Source organism: Ascidiella aspersa, chromosome 3 (genome assembly GCF_963924565.1).
Source record: "Ascidiella aspersa chromosome 3, kaAscAspe10.2, whole genome shotgun sequence".
NCBI lineage: Eukaryota > Metazoa > Chordata > Ascidiacea > Phlebobranchia > Ascidiidae > Ascidiella > Ascidiella aspersa.
The window spans coordinates 1,282,410-1,296,936 of NC_139449.1; the positions used below are offsets into that span (position 1 = coordinate 1,282,410).

The window sequence follows — 14,527 nt, forward strand, 5'->3', positions numbered from 1 at the left end:
TCACAGGATTGCGTGTTTGACCTTTGTTCTTTCGGAGGAGACGCGAAAGCGATTGAACTCAACGTTGGAGGTTACGCGTCCACGTGTCAAGGTCAAGGGGTCACAGTTTGTGATTGGAGAAGTCTGATTGGAGCTCGTAAGTGAATTGTTTACTTTCAAACTTTGTAACTAAACAGTCGGTTGTACTAAGGAAGGAAGTTTTAAGATTGTGTTTTGCAAAATGTAGAAGATTGACTAATGATTAATATCGTCTAATATACTATTTTGGAATCAATTAAAATTAAACCTGAAATTGAGTTGTTTTTATTTTGTTTTTCGGTAAAACTGGAATTATTTGTGTAAAACAATTTATTTGAACATTCAGAGCTTGAACTCCTAACGATTGGCTTTTCCCACAATTCCAACGCGGTATTTAAGAATTAGTGCAGCAAATTCGAAGTATTTAGCTTGTATATTCTGTTTTTAATATCAAGTACCATTTGAAAAAAAATGTACATAAAATCATTTTGTTAACGTTTGTTTGCGATTAAAGATTTGTCGCAATTAATTTTATATTTTATAGAAATATTTATTTTACTCACAAGTGTATTTTATTCACCAGGAGTGGTGTGCCCAGTCAACTCCCAGTACAAGCTGTGTACTACAGCCTGCCCCAATACGTGTGTGGATAAGACCGCCAGCGAACTATGCAGAGACACTTGCGTTGAAGGTACCTTATTCTTCTAAAACTCTAACTTATTAATATTAAATGCTAAAAAAGGGCAGCATGTTTTTGTTTTTTTGCAAACACGCCATTGAATTGTTAAGAAGAAATTTTAATTCAATGACAATGGAAAATGGTGGACATAATTAATTGACCAATGTTTTGGTCAATACTTTGATTTTTTCTCACTGAGCAATGCTGTTCATAAAACAAAATAAAATAGATTTGTAATATACTTTGAAACATCATCTCCATTTACTTTCGGTTTATCAATTCAAACAATCTTGTTATAATGTTACTTTTTCACAACGTTTTTTTCGGTGAATGCAGATAATGTTATCTTGCAAATTTTGTTTATAAACACCTATATTCATGCCTCCCGACATTGTGTGTTGCTTACGAATTTTGTGTAATTTTAATTGTCAGCATATTGCTATTTTAAACATTGTCTTCTTTTACTAATTGCACAAACTAACTTGTCTTAAATCTTATTTTCTTGCACTGATGGTTTTGAGTGCTTTAAGTGAGTTGGAACAATATTATTTTTATTTTTTTTTGGATTTTAAACATGTGCTTTAAAAGTTTGAGTGCTTTTAAATGACCACCATTTGACTTGTTTAAACTTTCACTTGTTTTAGTTTTGTTTAAACATTCACTTGTTGTACTTCAGGTTGTGAATGCGACCCTGGATTCCTACAATCTGGAGAGGAATGTGTCCCAGTTGGGAAATGCGGTTGTTTGTACGACGGACTCTACTACAAGGTACCAGCAAGTTGTCCTTACACTAGAAGTGTCCCCTGTACTTAAGTACTTCCTTTCTGTGACTAAGTATCTAGTAAAATCGCAAGTAAAAATAAGTTGAAATCTAAGTAAAATATTAGATCAGATACATTTTAATCACCGAAATACACCAAAGTTAGTCAATGTTTATCTCGTTATAAGTGAACGACATTTCAGTATGTGCGCCAGAGGCCCATGAAATAACCAATGTTGTTTGTTCATTAATAGGATGGAGAGCAGTTCTACACTCCAGGTTGTTCTCAGTTGTGCAGTTGCAATAATGGCGCTCCGAGTTGTAACGCGGCTGGGTGTGGATCGGACGAGAAGTGTGGACCAGATGAGAACGGCAAACTGGGATGCCTTAAGCCAACAGGTAATGCGCTGTTATATCTACTGAATACAACAGGTGTACTAATAACTGTAACAAATATGGATTCAATTTATGTGATCCAACATATGTGGTGAACATATCAACTGAATGCAATCAATATGGATTCAATTTATGTGATCCAACATATGTTGTGATCATATATACTGAATGTAACAAATATGGATTCAGTTTATGTGATCAAACATTCATGATCTTTGATCTTTGTTATATGCTTTTCTTCACTTCAGCAAACTGTGACAGTCAACCAATCAGAAGGATGATTGCCATGCCGAGCACATGCAGTGGACCAATGGGAACTCGCTACGTAGACGTGGGGGCGTGTCCCTCAGTGCCTTGCCCCAAGTTCAACCGGTTCGAACAATGTTGCGGCGCCGTTCAGCGACAGATGAAACAAGTTGTTTGTCATGGTAAGCTTTCAGTATAGTGACGTAGAGATGTGCGATGCATGTTATTTACACGTGCTTTCAAATGGTAAAGTGTAAAGTTTCCTGACGATTCGTAACCTTAAATACAATACAACAAAAGGCTTAACGTTTTTTTTATATTCCCTAATTCAAGAGTGTGCTGGTCAGGTATGGCAAAATATTTACTTATGTTGTTTCATGCAGACAACTCCACGTTCCAAGTGAGTGCAGTGACTGAATGCGGATGCAGCCTGTGTACTCACCAGAGCATTTCAGTTTCCGGAAGGTAAGTCGTTTAGAAACTGTAAAATCTATTTCCCTCCTAGATCTGGTGATCAAATTGAAATTGAATAAGTTTTATTGAATAGTTACAAAATTGTTACATACTTCTATATGGGTTTTGATATTCATTCTAGGTTTAATCAAAACCTCTAGCCATTATTTTAAGATTTATTTGAAACGTTGACAAGATCCACCTACTTCTGTATAGGCTTTGATATTTAGTCAACGTCTTATAACAACCTGCAGTCATTATCTTAAGATACCTACTCTATGGATAGCATTTTATAATTTTTAATTCAAAACGTTCACGAAATCTTACCTGCTTCAGTATGGCCTTCGATGTTCATTCTGCTTTTATTTGTATACTAAACGTTTCTAATTAAACTTCTCTCTCCAGAGTGTACGGCGTGACTCAGGACGGACGCGAGAAGCCCCTGAGCTTCGGCATTGTTGTACGTAACAATAGGACGGCGGCGAACACAAACAGCAAGGGCGAGTTTTCGATCGACGTCTCTTTGGACACTGACCGCCTCGTATTGACCTTTGTGGACACAAACCAGGAGTTCATGGCCACAACTAAGGTCCGTCGTTTACCGTAGTTGAGATATTCTTATTTAAAAACTGACTTTGATTAGCTTTTGCCTTTTATTTAATGATTTTAAATATATATTTCTCTTTCATCTCAAATGGCTAATTTTGCTTTTGCCAAAATGCTTTAAACTCTTAGGAATATTCGCCTTCATTTTAAATAAATGTTGTCATATTAAATTTATTTATACGCTTTGCATTTTATGAATAACCGACTGTGCATTTTTCTAGCTTTATAATCCAAACTTTACCTTCCAAAATACTTGACTGTAACCAAAGTAATGCGTGTTTTCGTTTCATAGTTAAACTTACACCAGATAATATAATACCCTTGTGACTGTTGACAAGATTGCAATTTAAATATAACTTTGTTTCCTTTTGTAAGCTCACCTTTCTCCTTGACAGGTTCTCCCGTTCAAGCGCTTAGGGGGCGACATCTACCACGAGATCAGGCTGCCCCTAAAAACCCCCAACAACCCCATCTCGTCCCGGGACCGGGGACTTTACAACCCCTACTCGTCGACCGGCCAAGCCGCTGCCATCCACATCGCCATCGAACCCAACTCGTTGTTCAAGAAGAACGGCGACAGCTATCACGGCGAGGTCGGTGCCTCAAGTTACCAGCCATTTTCACGTTTATTTTATGATCAAGCCCTTGTATACTGGCCACCGATAACGGCACACGTTCTATAGTAGGCAAGATGCCTTTGGAAGGACTTACCGAAATGAGTTGTTTTTTTAGGATTATAGTGCAATCAACATCGGTAAGGCCAGAGGTCGTGAGTTCGAATCCCACCACAGGCTAGTAGTTTTTCTAGCCAGGCCTTGCTTGCATTTATAACCCTTGATATTTGAGTCACGAAAACGTTAAAAAGCACTTAAAGGCAATGTTCTATTATTTTGCAACTTGTTGAACACAGGCCACCAGCAGTCTGACGTACATCGACCCCCGTGACGTCACATCTTACCTGGACTCCCCCGGCGATATGCTGACAGAGGACGGGAGGGTCCTGAGGTGCTACGGCATGTTCGACATGGATTTCAGGGCGCTCGACAATACTGAGCTCAACGTCAGGAACGTAAGTCGTTTAGTTTAAAGCTTATTATCACGCTTTTGATTTTTAATTTAATTTTGAAACAATATTGCGAGGAATTTTCAGTATCACCGATTATAAATGCTTATAGTTACCCCCAAAAAACACAAATACACAAAAAGTTATTTTCACCCCCAAACTTTTTTTAGCTATAATCAGTTAAAACATGAGTTTTAAATAATTTGCTTTCTCAGATCCGCATCTCAATGGACGCGAGTCAGATCGGAGTGCAAAGCGACCGCTCCAAAGTCCATTTGTGGTCGCTCGACCCTTCGACTGGACTTTGGGTGGACGAAGGAAGGATGGACGTAAGTAAAACCATTAACTTCGTCTTATTTCGATAAATTTTTACGCTAAAAAACGAGCTTGTCATGTACATTAAAACTCAAATAACACCGATTCTGAACCAGATATTCAATGCTTTCCTTTTTTTAGATGACGTCATCGGCCAACGGCCTCGTGGTTTCGGCCAACATTGCTCTGGTCGACTACAGAAGGATCCTCAACATCGACGTCGCCGCGGCTCAGACCTGCTACGCTAAAGGTGGGTAAAGCTGATATACTGTTGAATCAACAAAGATAGGCTATTCATACTTACCTCACTATTTCCTAACACCTTCATTGCGCGCAGTTCGAGCTTTCGGCTCCGACGACTTCAACGTGTGGGACCAGCTTTCCAACGTCCTGGTGTCGGGCGTTTACCGGGAGTCGGCCTCGCCCCAATGGAGGAGCTACAGCAGCGCCCTCACCCAACCCCACACCGGCGCCTGCGTGAGGCTGTTCTGCGACGCTCAAGCAAACACCTTCGCCGCTACTTTTAAAGGTGAGGGTAAAACTAGAGAGGCACAAACCACTTTAAAATCAAATATAACTTGAAGAGCCAAATATAACTTGAGACACTTTCATCTTCAACCTGCAACGTCTTTCACTTTTCAGCAACCCTCAACGCCAAGGAGCAACTAGAAGCGGCTGCTTCAAGCGCACAAGACCCGGACGTTATCGGGGTGAAGGCAAACGCCCTGCCCTACCTCAGCTACAGGTAACGAAGCACGTTTTTTGTGTTTTTTAACATTTTAGAAGAGTTACCTTCTTAAAAAAAGCTTTATACGATTTTCTATTTCATTGAAAAAAATTTTAACAACCTTAATGCCTAATTTGTTTTGCTATTTGATTTCAATTTTTTATTGCAAATTTAAATTTCTTTCGTTATTCATAACGAACGTTTTTTTCTTGAATTTTTAATTAAAAAAGTGTAAAATTGTAATGTGATTTGCAGGAGATCGGACCACAACCGTCACCTCAACGCCAAGGACTCGTTCGCCATCAGCATCCCGCAAAAGATGGACGCCACGCACAAGCGCGGCCCTTTCTACGAGGACAAGTTCGATTGCATCAAGGCCCCGAACACCGACAGCCACTTCAGATTCTACAGGTGCGGCTCGTTCGAGTTGGCTGTCGAGTCGAATTCGTCCAAAGAATACTGATTTAATAAAGCACATTTAAGTTCGAGACTGCTACCCAGCTTTTTTTTCTATAAATTTTCAATAGAATTCGTCCATAATTTCGCAATTGACAAAAAATGGAAATTAGAGAAAACATCCTCCGTATTACGGAAATCACCGCCCGGTGTAGAATATTGTTTGTCTTACAAATCATCTGGATGTGGGTTGTATTGCAATCACACAAGTCATACGAACCACATTTCGTTTGATAACATTTGACTAAACATAAAACTGGCCGGCATTAATTCAGCTGTGCTAAATAAGACGTCGTTTTCCAACTGCAACAAACATTAAGTAAAACTAGAAAACTAAGCGTAGCGCTCGATTTTCAGGAAATCGTCGAGCAACTACGAGTTCAACACGATCCCGATCGACGAGTACAACATCTACTTCACCTGGCAGCAGAACCCGCTCATCTGGTGGCCGAGACCCACAGAGTTCCGGGCTTGCTACATGAAGGTGCGTTCCAACGGCCAAAGAGCTTGGTTAATGGGCGTTTTGCGCGTTTCGTGTCTCTATTGATCGCATTCATGTTTGGGAAATATTAGATTAAATCACTCTTCAATGACAATGATGTTTCGTCAGACACACGCTCGCAGGTGGCTTACACCTCGCTTCTGCGCACCTTTTTATCTATCGTTTTTGCGACGCTTGTTTCGCACCTTTTTATCATTCCTTTATGCGACTAAAGTGTATATAAACGGGTGTAACTGATGTGGCCTTCATATCACTGATGATGGCATCAGCATTTGCCGAAACGTTTGAACAATAAAGCATGTCGCTTTTCACGTCTATTCTGGCCATTATTTTTACCATTAAACTAATGACAATGATGTTTCTCTAATATAAACAATTCGAATTCAAATCGCACAAAAACACTATTTTTACAAGCAAAATTAAATAAAACCTACTTTTGAAAAACTATTTAAGGTTTTCGTTTAAACTTTCGATTTAATATGAAATTTCGATTTCGTTTTTCAGGTGAAATTCCGCTCGACGGTTCCGGTTGAGTTGCAGAGCAAGAACACGGTTGGGTCGCGCGCAGGGTTCAAGGGTCAACTGTACGGCATCCGCGAAACGGTCAGCGTTCTCGACGTGGACGAGTCGGCGGCCTGCATCGAGTTCAAATGCAGGTGATTACTCGAAAAAACAACTTATAATCCTAAAAACGTGTTTCTTTAGGCCTTTAACCTAATATTGGTACAGCTCAGAGGTTTTTTTAATCAAAATCCTTCAAATTTAAGTCTTTAAATATTTGGATTTTCGTGGCACTCCTGTACAACAACTAACCCCAATATTTTTTACCCCGACAGCTCGGTATCTCTGGACGGGCACTCTGACCGCGCCATGGTGGCAGTGACGCCCCAGGGGTCGGCGTGCGCCCGGGCGTCCATCAACGAGCAGCTGAACGACTACCTCTCGACCCGGCTGCCCCTGGCCGGACAGATCAACTCGTACAGCTACCGGATGTACGCGCCGTCGGACCCGCTCGGCCAGACCTACGGCATCTACACCTTCTCGGCAAACGACCCGGTCAAGGCCAAACGCGCCGCTAGGGGTCGCTGCATGGCCGGCGACTCGCGCCAGACCAGTGACGTCATGAAGGTCGACGACCACGTGGCGGTGACCTTCAACTGCTGATTTTACACACTCGTGTGTGTGTTTTGTTTTGACGGGATGTAATTTATTGTCGTGCTCCGTTTGTATTCCCAACCCTATAATATATACGTACCTTAATAATATATATCTATCTATCTCTTGTATTCGTTGTGCGTTCTTTCCGCTGCTTTGCAGAATGTAATGAGTGTCGGTTTTTCACTTCGATTCGTTGTTTGTCGTCGGGCGAGAAGAAATAAACTCGGGCAGCTAAAGTTTGATGTGATGCTCCCTGAAGCTATTTACCCGGCTAACCAGGAATTTCAAACAAATTAGGGAAAAATCATGAAAATAAATCAAAATGACAGATACGTGCACACCCGAGCAATGTGAGCAAATAGGCGCTACCTATACCTGGTCGAATATAATAAACAACCTTTAATTGATTCCAGTTGGATTAAATCAGGGGTTCTTAAACTGGGGTCAATGGACCCCTCAGGGGTCCGTGAACTAATTTTAGGGGGTCCGTGAAGGCCTAATTAAAATATTAGTGTAAATTCAAGAAAAGTAGTCTAGTCAAATTTTCAAAGAAAGAGTTTAATTATAAAACATTTTAGAACTCAATGTATTTAGACTTCATTTTAGTAAATTCATCATCATATTACTCTAAAAGACTATTTGATTGTGACGTCAATTATGACGTGATTTTTCAAAATTTCTTGCCTACTTATAAGTTTTGGGGTTCGCGGTAAAAAAAGTTCAAGAATCCCTGGATTAAATCTTATCGGAACCTTTCATACTTATACTCAATATAAAATAGCAAAAAAATATACATTATACATATCAAATACATAATAGTAAAATAAGTGTACATTATACATACTAAATATATAATTGTAAAATAAGTGTACATTATACATATCAATGAAAGACACACACAAACATATGTGTTTAATAACATCTGTGATCTAGCCCCTCGGAAGTTGCTTTATGACCAACGATTACGGCTTCCGTATCAATAGTACACCGAAAAGCCATCGCAGACTCGCCGAATCTGTCGATCTATGATGCAAGCAGAGCAAGCCAGAAAAACAACTGGCCTGCAGTGAGGTTCGAACTCACGACCTCCGGTCAAGCCGGGACCGTCGCTCTACCAACTGAGCTATGCAGGCTCAGAGAGGAGCGAGTCGAGAAACAACCATGCGCCAATACTTGCACATTTTGTTAGTACAAGCAACTTCACACTGGGGGATCATCAGTCCGTATCAATCAATGAAAGACACACACAAACATATGTGTTTAATAACATCTGTGATCTAGCCCCTCGGAAGTTGCTTTATGACCAACGATTACGGCTTCCGTATCAATAGTACACCGAAAAGCCATCGCAGACTCGCCGAATCTGTCGATCTATGATGCAAGCAGAGCAAGCCAGAAAAACAACTGGCCTGCAGTGAGGTTCGAACTCACGACCTCCGGTCAAGCCGGGACCGTCGCTCTACCAACTGAGCTATGCAGGCTCAGAGAGGAGCGAGTCGAGAAACAACCATGCGCCAATACTTGCACATTTTGTTAGTACAAGCAACTTCACACTGGGGGATCATCAGTCCGTATCAATCAATGAAAGACACACACAAACATATGTGTTTAATAACATCTGTGATCTAGCCCCTCGGATACATATCAAATACATAATAGTAAAATAAGTGTACATTATACATACTAAATATATATTTGTAAGTTCTTTCCCTTTCGCTATTGCTCCATTTTTCGTTTTTGCGCGCGCATAATGGCGCGCGCATCGCATAAGCACAATCATTTAATTAGACGCGGTTGTGCGCGCCTTTCACGTAAAGAATGCAATTAGCTTTGGACCCATTTAGTTGCAATATAAACTCTTGTTTTTCTGTGCATGGTGCAGTCGGAGCAGCATTACTACGAAGACACTGTGCACGCCAGACACGACCATACCAGGTTGAATGCGATCTCGTCCGATCTCGGAAGTTAAGCAACGTCTGGATTGGTTAGTACTTGGATGGGTGACCGCCTAGGAATAAAAATTTTTTGGAAGGTTTTATTCTTCGCAACCTTTTTGTTTATATATGAAGTATTCTGCGCTAACCATTTCCTTTTTCATCTTACAGAAAACCTGCACCGTTTCTATACTGAATTTGCTTTCTACTGTGCGAAAATTGTACATTCTTTTGTCCTTGTAGACGCAAGCAATAATAGGAAGAAGTGTTGAGTATTACAAACTTGCTTGATTTCTACAATGATAGTAAAAAAAGTATACATTATACCCATGGGCGCCCGCAGGAAGGGGCAAGGGGGGGCACTTCCCCCCCCCCCCCTCCCCTGGAATTTCAAAATATGATTATTAGTATTATTTGTAAGTGTAATATGTATTACTTATAAAAGTTAAAAATAATATACACTATCCATTGCCCCCAGTGGCGTATCCAGTGGGGGCGGGAGTTCTTACCCCCACTTTTGTAAGTGATGTTATCGTTTTTGCTTCGTTTTTGTCATGGTTTAGCAAACTATTCGAAGCGGCGTGCTTTTTAAGTAATTGGGTCACGCGTCTTAATCTAATGCGAAGCCAAAATCGAGCGCAAAACGCCGTTTTTCGTCTTTACTTTGGTGAACCGTAAACGCTGGATAGTTTTTCTCTTTCGTTATTTGTTTAGGTCAGTGGTTCTCAACCTTTTTTTCGTTTGTGGCCAATTTACCTTGCAAACAAATTCTGTGGACCAATACTTTTTATGAAAGAAAAAACTTTTAAATAGGTTTAGAACAAAACGCAGCAGAATATATTTCAAAACATATTATTTAATCAACCGTGCATTAGTGAGATACTTGCGGCTAAACAATAAATTTGCATCTTCTCAATTCCTCCCCAAGCCATTATTCCTGTAAAATTAAATATAGCGACACAAATGAAACTAAATCTAGCTTTTCAAATTGGTCTGTGGCCCACCTCAAATGTTCTTATGGCCCCCACTGGTTGAGAAGCTCTGGTTTAGGTTGACTGATTTGTAATTAGCAAGTATTTGACAATTGACAACGCTAAGTCAAACCTTATTTATTTTTTCTCGCTAAAAAACGTTATACGCAGTATGTTTCTCGTCATTCGGTCTCTGCGATAATATCCGATGTTGGTGTAACATCGGCATTTGTTTAAATGAAGCAGATTCTTAAAATGAGGTATAATGGTGACTGTCGTGCGCGTTTTAAAGTATAAATTTTTAAGTAATGATAGTTGACGCAAAATTATGCTCTTTATGCATAATGGACGCGACTTATTTCCCCTCAACCGCAGCTTGTAATTTAGCTGACTTGGCACACAGCTCGGCGCAGATGTTGTGCTAATCGTTGCATAAAAACACCCGGTCAAAACGATCTTCGTTTAGTATTGCACGTGGTGAAAGGCGTGCTTGTAATTTAGCGCTAGTTCTGTTCATGGAACTTGAAAACTGCGCTGCTGATAGTCGAATGATGTATGATTCTACCACAATTAAACACATATATTTCACGGTATTGGTTTGTTTTTTTGCCTGAAGTTAACGATTGTACACCGTGATTTCGCAGTTGGCGCCTGACAGTATTGTCGACGACGCACGTGCTCGCTTTTGCTGGACGTATTTGGTGTTTCTGGGTTTTTTCTATCACGTCTTGCAATCACCATTCTATGACGTCATACTTTCACTGTTTTAATGACGTCATTATTCATTAACATCAGGCGAAAAATAGGGGAATTCCCTAAGTTGAAAATTCAGGACCCCTTTTTTTGATTTTCTGGTTACGCCCCTGATTGCCCCCCCCCCCCTGGAAAATTTCCTGCGGGCGCCCCTGATTATACATACTAAATGTATAATAGTAAAAAATGTGTACATTATACCAACTAAATGTATAATAGTAAAAAATGTGTACATTATACATACTAAATATATAATATTAAAAATGTTTAGCCTACCCAGCACATTCTTAGGCATTATTTGGCTGATAAATTAGCCTTAATACACATCATTGGTATCTGAAATCTGTGCTATAGTTTGTCTGCAATAAGTTGATAAAAGATTATTATTATTACCAACAACAAATGAAATCACTTTATGACGTTTTTCTTTGGAAGTTACGCATGGCCAGTTCAATTAAAAAACAAACTTTCTTTCTTCAGCTGGGGTGTCATCATAGTTTATTTGCTTGACAAAACAGTTTTTACATCGACAAATAAAACAACCTTTCATGTTTTTGAAATATTTATTGTTCCTTCAGTTTCCGTTATGTCTAATTACTAACATGTTACGCGAATTCGCCAAAATATTTCGGTTACTTAGCAATTTATAAACTTCAAACAAGTAAAGGTATGATGTCATGTATTTTATAAACGATCCATTTAAAAGCAAAGTGTCGTGACGTAAGAGTTTGCAATACTGAAATAAAAAAATATACAATTGTGGGATCCTAATCGAGTTCTGGGTGAATGTCCAAACAAATTGCCGCGTGCTTCTATTTACGGAAAGCGACTATTCTCTAAAAAAGTTTAATTTAATATGACCTATGTTTAAATGTTTTATTGCGAAACTCGATTTTTTGCGCAAAAAAGGTGACTGATAGGAATTAACTTTTAGTTTTACGATGTACGAAATGTATGTACAAGTTGCGAGCAATTATAACAGATCAATCGCATCTCAGTTTCATGGTAGTAGCTTTCAATGCAACGTTATAACCCTTCCAATGGAGCCAGACAATGTTCTTGCCGCGTCCGGTCGATGTTCTTGCCCACTCCCCATTCAAGTGAGAGTAGTGGCATATCTTGAACCACCAAGCTCCAAGGTAGTCGCTGGCGCAATTTTCACCGGAACTAAACAACAGGATGCTATCGTTAAAGCGATTACCCATAAAATTGTAAATTAATATTCAGGAATTAAACAACGTTTAAGTGAATACAGAGCATCTTATCATGGTAACTTAAATTTGATCTCTTGTTAAAAGTGACTTCCCCAGTGCAAAGTAGCAGTAATAAAAATTTATCAGCCGTTTAAGCAAAATTTGCTAAACAAAAAAACGCTTTATATAGTGGTCGAATGGTTGTAATGTAGATTGTATGTTTGCTAAAAAAAAATACATCAATTTTTTTCCTTTTATTTTCGTGTTTTCTTGCAAACATAAAACGCAAATATCGACTTACTTTTCGTCGTGGTCTCGGTCTTTGGTTGAAAACTGCATTCCGTTGTGATAATCCAAACTGTCACCAGCTGTACCACTGTACCCAGCTACCAGCAGTGTGTAGTTGCTAGCCTCGTTCCCAACAGAGAATGAACTGACAAAAAACAACATTGTAAAAACAGAGATAAAGTCCAATGTTGTGCATGTAGCCTTGTCATGTTGAATGGGGAAAGTAGTCGATTGATATTTTCAACAAGGTAGTTGCACTTTTTAAACATGTAGTAAATTATGTTTTTGGTATTTTACCAACTTACCTGTATTCTGCGTAGCTGTGGGTATCGTTGAAATCGTACAAATCAATGCGAAGCCGACATTGCTTGCCAGAGGTTAGCGAGTGGATTCTTTCCAAGCCTGTGCATTATTAAGACATTTAGCATTAGTTGTTTAGAGCGAGAATTGCGGATATTGATAACTGTTTTTATAAAGTTGTGTTACCGTACATTATGCGTGCGCGAAGTAGTCGAGAAAAACAAATCTGCGAATATTTTTCTGTCGTTTTTTAAAGTGCTAAATTTTGCAGTTGTACGAAAGTATTTTACAGCTTTATTTTAGGTAAGCCGCTTACTAACCCAGCCAAAATTCGCCTGAAAAGTCTCCAAATCCATATTTATATTCGGTCCAGTTGCGATTGAAATCCACACTCCCGTTAAACCTCCGCTGGAAAACCTGAAAAACAAGAATTGATAGAAAACTGGTTTCGTGATAACTTTGCAAGTTTGTGTTGGCGACCAAAAATATAAAATTCAGTGGATTCAATTGTTGGCAGGAATTAGGGAATCGGCTACGATCCGATATTATCGGACATCCCTAGTTGGAGGGGCCATTTTAGCAAAAAAAATTCAAACTTCCTGAATTTAACCAACAATTATATAAAAGTTGTAAAATGCAATTCAAATCAATGCCCGTTTTTTGCAAATGCGTTGTTAATGCGTTGTTGTCCTCTTACCGTCCATCCGTCTTCGATGAGAAGTGTTGCCCTCCAGTTAAGTGACGTCACAATCCTTTCTAACTCTGAAAAGTTTGTTGTTGTTTACATTGGTTTGGATAATAACTTAAACAAACACCGCATTACAAGCCCCATGGCTTCCTACAGCATAAAGCCTAGAGCAGAACCTTCACATCATTAAATTATAAAGATGCAATAACTCTAGGTTTTATGTTATTTAATCATTGTGTTGCTTTAAACAGCAGCCACACATGCGATGTAGAACCAAGTTACCTCTCACTTTCTGCCACATTTCTTGCAAAGCGCCTTCATCACTCTGAGCAACTTCACCCTTTTCACCCTTTAACCCCCTAGATCCGGGTATTCCCCTGGGCCCAAGTTTACCAGCAGGACCTTGGTCGCCCTTGGCTCCACGTGGCGCACCCAGGGACCCTGGTGATATTGTGACGTCATTGTCACAAACAGGAACTGTGACGTAACTGCATCGGTTTGCGTCACAAATCACAAGGAAGGAGAGACAGATTGTAATAAACTTAACCAGCATTTTGTTTTCCTGGCGAAACAAAACAAATCCTAATCAAACCAAATCAACTAAAACAATCAAAACAATCTAATCTGACCAAAGCAAACCAAAACAAACCAAAACAGACCAAAACAGACCAAACCGAACCATAGCAAACCAAAACAAACCACAACAATCAAAACAATCTAATCTGACCAAAGCAAACCATATCAAACCAAAGCAAACCTTAACAGACCAAAACAGACCAAAGCAACCCAAAACAAACCATAGAAAACTAAAGCAACCCAAAGCAAACCAAAACAAAGCAAAACAGACCAAAACAGACCAAAACAGACCAAACCAAACCAAAACAGACTAAAACCGACCAAACCAAACCATAGCAAACCAAATCAACCAAAACAACCAAATCTGACCAAAGCAAACCAAAGCAAACCAAAACAGACCAAAACAGACCAAAACAGATCAAAACAGACCAAACCAAACCAAAAC

General features: G+C 39.5%; 2 protein-coding genes across 2 annotated transcripts in view; one reads left to right on the forward strand and one right to left on the reverse strand.

Moving 5' to 3' along the window:
- Positions 1-7,458, forward strand: part of LOC146158008 (uncharacterized) — a 111,150-nt gene extending 103,692 nt beyond the window's left edge. Inside the window, exons 136-152 of the mRNA XM_083383636.1 lie at positions 7-136; positions 602-709; positions 1,374-1,465; positions 1,712-1,856; positions 2,102-2,281; positions 2,483-2,564; positions 2,958-3,141; positions 3,554-3,751; positions 4,069-4,227; positions 4,437-4,550; positions 4,678-4,786; positions 4,874-5,065; positions 5,179-5,281; positions 5,519-5,674; positions 6,077-6,203; positions 6,726-6,877; positions 7,058-7,458. Of these exons, the coding sequence (XP_083239762.1) occupies positions 7-136; positions 602-709; positions 1,374-1,465; positions 1,712-1,856; positions 2,102-2,281; positions 2,483-2,564; positions 2,958-3,141; positions 3,554-3,751; positions 4,069-4,227; positions 4,437-4,550; positions 4,678-4,786; positions 4,874-5,065; positions 5,179-5,281; positions 5,519-5,674; positions 6,077-6,203; positions 6,726-6,877; positions 7,058-7,385 (2,559 nt within the window). The 3' untranslated portion in view covers positions 7,386-7,458. The remainder of the gene's footprint in view (positions 1-6; positions 137-601; positions 710-1,373; positions 1,466-1,711; positions 1,857-2,101; positions 2,282-2,482; positions 2,565-2,957; positions 3,142-3,553; positions 3,752-4,068; positions 4,228-4,436; positions 4,551-4,677; positions 4,787-4,873; positions 5,066-5,178; positions 5,282-5,518; positions 5,675-6,076; positions 6,204-6,725; positions 6,878-7,057) is intronic.
- A 4,562-nt stretch (positions 7,459-12,020) lies between these two features.
- On the reverse strand, positions 12,021-14,097 carry LOC146158009 (microfibril-associated glycoprotein 4-like). The gene is made up of 6 exons (XM_083383643.1): positions 13,789-14,097; positions 13,516-13,580; positions 13,139-13,235; positions 12,824-12,920; positions 12,532-12,663; positions 12,021-12,204 (listed from the first exon to the last, which is right to left on the reverse strand). Exons 1-6 carry the CDS (start codon positions 14,057-14,059, stop codon positions 12,021-12,023), a joined length of 846 nt encoding a protein of 281 aa, XP_083239769.1. The 5' UTR covers positions 14,060-14,097.
- Positions 14,098-14,527: the final 430 nt, after the last annotated feature.

Coding starts and splice junctions, on each gene's coding strand:
- LOC146158009 (XM_083383643.1), bottom strand. CDS start 14,059: ATGCTGGTTAAGTTTATTACAATCTGTCTCTCCTTCCTTGTGATTTGT. Junction 13,581..13,788: donor AATGTGGCAGAAAGTGAGAG/GTAACTTGGTTC, acceptor CAAACTTTTCAG/AGTTAGAAAGGATTGTGACG. Junction 12,921..13,138: donor TTCAGGCGAATTTTGGCTGG/GTTAGTAAGCGG, acceptor AATAATGCACAG/GCTTGGAAAGAATCCACTCG.